This window comes from Myotis davidii, unplaced genomic scaffold (genome assembly GCF_000327345.1).
Source record: "Myotis davidii unplaced genomic scaffold, ASM32734v1 scaffold604, whole genome shotgun sequence".
NCBI lineage: Eukaryota > Metazoa > Chordata > Mammalia > Chiroptera > Vespertilionidae > Myotis > Myotis davidii.
In genome coordinates this window covers 39,863-44,713 of record NW_006294875.1, presented here as the reverse complement: position 1 = coordinate 44,713, position 4,851 = coordinate 39,863, and the positions used below count along the sequence as shown (strand labels likewise).

Below are 4,851 nucleotides of genomic sequence, written 5' to 3'. Positions count from 1 at the left end.
AGCACAGTGGTGGTGAGAGGCTCCCGCCTCCTCAGCAGTGCTAAGGATGTCTGACTGCGGCTTAGGCCTGCTCCCTGCTGGCAAGTGGACATCCCCCAAGGACTCCCGGGCTGCCAGAGGGATGTCTGATTGCCAGCTTAGGCCCAATCCCCCCCAGGGAATGGGCCTAAGCCAGCAGGTGGTCATCCTCCAGGGGGTCCCAGACTGCGAGAGGGCACAGGCCAGGCTGAGGGACCCCCCTCCCGAGTGCAGAAATTTTTGTTCACTGGGTCTCTAGTCTATATATATAAGAGGCTGATATGCTAAGTGTCCCTCTGACTGTCCGAACGGTTGCTATGACGCGCACTGACCACCAGGGGGAAGATACTAAACGCAGGAGCTGTCATGAGACACACTGGCCATTTACTGAGGAATGGCACTGTGGACCTGGCACCGACAAACACTCAGCTTCCCCCAAGTGGGACACAGGCCCCGCCACCACCCCGGAGTGACACCCCACCAAATCGCTGCCAAGAACCCATGGCACAAAATGCAGTCCACAGCCTAGCCCAGCCTGGAAACAGTTGCTGTGGGCACTGGGTAATGACATCACGTAGCAATGCCCAGCTTCTTCTCTCTAGCGATGACAACTACCTGAAAGAGAAATTGGGGTGCTTCCCTGGGATGGAAAAAGTTTAGTTAAATCAGAAAGCAGGTCTAATTAAACAATTTTATTCTATATATAAGGCTAAGTTGACTCTCGCATGCGCAATACATATAAAGCTCTCACAGGCACCAATTGCACGTGTGTGTTTCAATCTGTCATTGTTGATCATGAATTTGGTTGACATTTCTATTATAGAGAAAGGGTGAATAGCGATATTAAAGTATTTCTTCTAATTAATTTCCTTTCAATGTGCATGAATCCATGCACCAGGCCACTAGTTTGATTATATATTGTCCATGGCAGCTTTTGTGGTACAATGTCAGAGTTTGAGACCTTACAGCCTTCAGAGTCTAAAATCTTCACTATCCTGCCTTTTAGAGAGTTTGGAGAACTTATAATTGCTTTGGTTAGTAGCAAGAAGCTGGGAGAAGTTGCTGTCTATACCTGCCCTGACCTCCAATTCCCACCCAGGTCCATCTTTTCACCATTTAAAGTGGAGAACCATTCAACAGAATTCCACAATATTCTTATCAGAATGAAAAATGTTGAAGTTGAAATTTATTTCTTCTGGAAAAGATAGTACAGAAAGACCATCCAACTTTACAGGAACAGCTGTGTTAACATTTGGAACAGCTGGGTCTTTTTAATGCTTTTGTTCAAATTGCAAAGCATAGCTTCTGTGCCAGTGAAACCAGATGAAATGGATCCTTGATGGGGTAAAGGCAGCCCTGCACGTGGGGATTCAGGCAGGAGAGAAAGTGGAGAGAGGCTGTGTTTCATGCTGTGCTTGGATGTATTGGTGGGCTTGCAGACGGAGTGGACAGGCTTGGGTACCTTTTACTATCAGCAGACTATTCATTTTCTCCATTACATGGTCTTTGATTAGCTTCTTAGAAGCTCTCCACTGGGATCCATTTTCAAATGGGAAGCCAGGAGTAGTTGCCTTGATACCTTGTTTTGTTTTACCCTTCTAAGCTCTTCTGGGCCATTGATTTCTTTTGAAGTAATCTTGTTTGGTTTCTGTCTATACGTGGTTCATGTTCTTCAGATAATTATCACTGTTTATAACAGTTCTCAACTCTTTAGCTTTCTCTTTAACACAGGGCCTCTTTATGTCCCAGCCACGTGGAACTTTTACTCTTTTATGGTTCCCGACTTTCTGGCCTAGTATATTGATTGCTCTCTCCTTTGAATCTCTTGTGTTCCTTGGATGTGTCTCTAAGAGCATTAGACATTTGTTTAGTGGAGAGAAATTGGTGGGCTGCAGTGAATATGGAGATGAGAGAAGGGCGAGTCCCTTTGGCAATGGGCCTAGGTCTCTTCCTTCTTATTGAGCTCTCTGTTCAGTTCCATTTTGCTTCTTCCTGCCCTTCTCTCAACCAAACTCAAGCCCGCAGTGTAGGTGCTGTCTTCCTACGGTGAGATTATAGGAATGTTCTGTGTTCCCCTGCCCACTTGTTGGTGCCTCAGGTCTCAGCCCCCTGGCCAGCCTGAGGCTGCCCTCATGATTAAGGCTGTGAAGCTGAGAAGGGGGGTTGTGGAGTCCCCCTCTTGATTGGGTGTTGTTAGATAATTCTCTGAAGGATTCGGGTGCTCTGCGATAGCCCTGTAGCCCACACATGTGCCTTGATTTAGAGACAAATTTGGAGGGAGGTAGATTTGACTTTTGGAACTTGCCTTAGCCTTTCCTGCTGTTTTTTGACCTTGAATTCTTTCCTCCTCAAGTTCAAGTCATCTAACCCCCTTTCCTGCCTCTGCCACAGATGTCTGAATGCTCAGGGTACAGCTGTGAACCCAATAGGCAGAGTCTTCATCTCTCAGGGTCTGCATTCTAGATGGAGGAGGAAGACAGCAAACAAATGAACAGAAAATATGAAGAAATACAAAGATGTTCATTTGCTTTTTATATGTGCTTTTTAAAATAGGAGTTTGCCTTGGGATGCAACTAGCAGTGATAGAGTTTGCAAGGAGCTGCCTTAACTTGAAAGGTAAGTCTGAGATTTATCTACTAACTTTTCATTTAAAATTATTCTTTTCACTTAAAATATTTTTCAGCAGTATTGGTTAATTATTGAATTCATTTCTTAATCTTCAGATGCCAATTCCACAGAATTTGAGCCAAGTGCCCGTGTTCCTGTGGTAAGTGGCTTGTTTATCTCTCTGGGTTGGGTTATTGTCATTTAAAATGAGTGTGCCTAAACTCATAAGGGCTATTATTATTATTTTTTCATTACACTATCAGGACATTTAAAATTATGTGAGCCCTGGCTGTTGCTCAGTGGTTAGAGCGTTGGCCCGAGGACTGAAGGGTTGTGTGTTCTATTCCTGGTCAAGGGCATGCATGCTCCAACCCTGGCCCTGGTTGGGGTTCAGGAGGCAACCAGTAGATGTCTCTCTCTCACATTAATGTTTCTCTCTCTCACTCTCTCCCCCTCCTTCCTCCAGTCCACTCTCTCTAAAAAAAAATTAATGGGAAAAATATCATCAGGTGAGGATTAAAAAAATTATATGTGAGATTATTATTACTGTTATTATTTTTTATTATATTGTCAGGACATTTAAAATTATATATGATTTTATTATTATTATTTTTTTACATACAACTGCTTTGTTTTCAAGAGTCCATTTTGTCAGCTATGTTTTGAAGAAAGACACAATCCTGGACTGATTTATCTTTGCAGCAGTTCAAGCTTAATGTTTAGGAAAGGATTAAATTGACTGTGACAACAATTTATAACAGCTAATATAAATAAATGGGTTGGCCTGTCCCTAGACTCATCCCTGTCTGTCTAGTTTCCACACTGGTGGTCATCTGTCTTTCTAAAACAAAAGTGACAGCTGTTCTTCCGCTGCTCCTCATTTTCCACTAATTCCCTTTCCTGTAAAATATTCAGTTCAAGGTTCTTGGCTGGGAGTGAAGGCTATTATGTTCTGTCACCTGCTGCTTTGCTAATTCAACCCATGACATCCCCTCCTTTCTACACTTGGGATTTATGTTTGGGCAATCTGAACAAATTTTTTTTGATGTATCTTGAGATTCCCTATACCTAAGATGTTCCCCTCCTGCAACCTCCCTCCCCCTAGAATCTCAATGAAACCAATGAAGAATTTCATTAAAAAAAGTAAACCATGCCCGATGACTGACAACTTACTATTCATCCTGGGAAGCCTTTCCTGACCTCCTTTCTTTCTCAGCTTCTGCCTTCTGTGCTGTGGGGCAGGAAGAAATTTTCCTCTACACTTTAATTTTTTTTCAGATGGTCTAATAATTAAGTTGACATGAGACGGAGTTACAAGAGAAAAATAATTCAATTTAATTACATACCTATGTATGGGAACCCCACATATATGAGAGAGTAAGAGTCCTGACATGTACAAGAGATTCAGAGACAGGGAAGGAAAATGAGATATGTGTGGCATCCTGAGCTAAGGATGAAGTAAGGTACCTTACGGGTTTACTTAGCATAATGATGTCTACATCTGTCTATGTTATAGCATCTATCAGTTCTTTGTTTATTTTTATTGCTGAATAATATTCCATTATATAGACATACCACATTTTATTAATAAATTCGTCCATTGATGGACATTTGTATTGTTTCCACTTTTTTTTTTACTATTATACTGCTATGAACATTGTGTACAAGTTGTTGTATGAACATATATTTTCATTTCACATGGGTATATATACCTAGGAGTGGAATTATGGATCATATGGTGACTATATGTTTAACCTTTAGAGGAATTGCCAGACTGTTTTCAAAATGACTGCAACATTTTATGTTCCCACCAGCAGTGTATGAGGGCTTCAATTTCTCTGCATCCTTAACACTTGTTATTGTCTGTCTTTTTCATTTTAGGCATTCTAGTGGGCATTAAGTTGTATCTCATTGTAGCTTTGATTTGCTCTTGCTGGATGGCTTAGATATTGAGCATCTTTTCATGTGCTTACTGACCACTTGTATATCATCTTTGTAGAAATGTCTATCCAGACTCCCTGCCCATTTTTAAGTTGGGTTATTTGTCTTTTTATTATTAAACTAGAGGCCCGGTGCACCAAAATTTGTGCACTCGGGGAGGAGGGGGGGTCCCTCAGCCCAGCCTGTGCCCTTTCGCAGTCTGGGACCCCTCAGGAGATAATGATCTGCTGGTTTAGGCCTGCTCCTGGGTGGCAGAGGGCAGGCCCAATCCCTAGGTGGAGCCAC

At 42.4% G+C, this 4,851-nt stretch overlaps 1 protein-coding gene across 1 annotated transcript in view; it reads left to right on the top strand.

Moving 5' to 3' along the window:
• The window catches only part of CTPS2 (CTP synthase 2), a 79,611-nt gene that overhangs the window by 48,429 nt on the left and 26,331 nt on the right, over positions 1-4,851 (top strand). The window contains exons 12-13 of the mRNA XM_015567618.1: positions 2,572-2,634; positions 2,742-2,785. Of these exons, the coding sequence (XP_015423104.1) occupies positions 2,572-2,634; positions 2,742-2,785 (107 nt within the window). The remainder of the gene's footprint in view (positions 1-2,571; positions 2,635-2,741; positions 2,786-4,851) is intronic.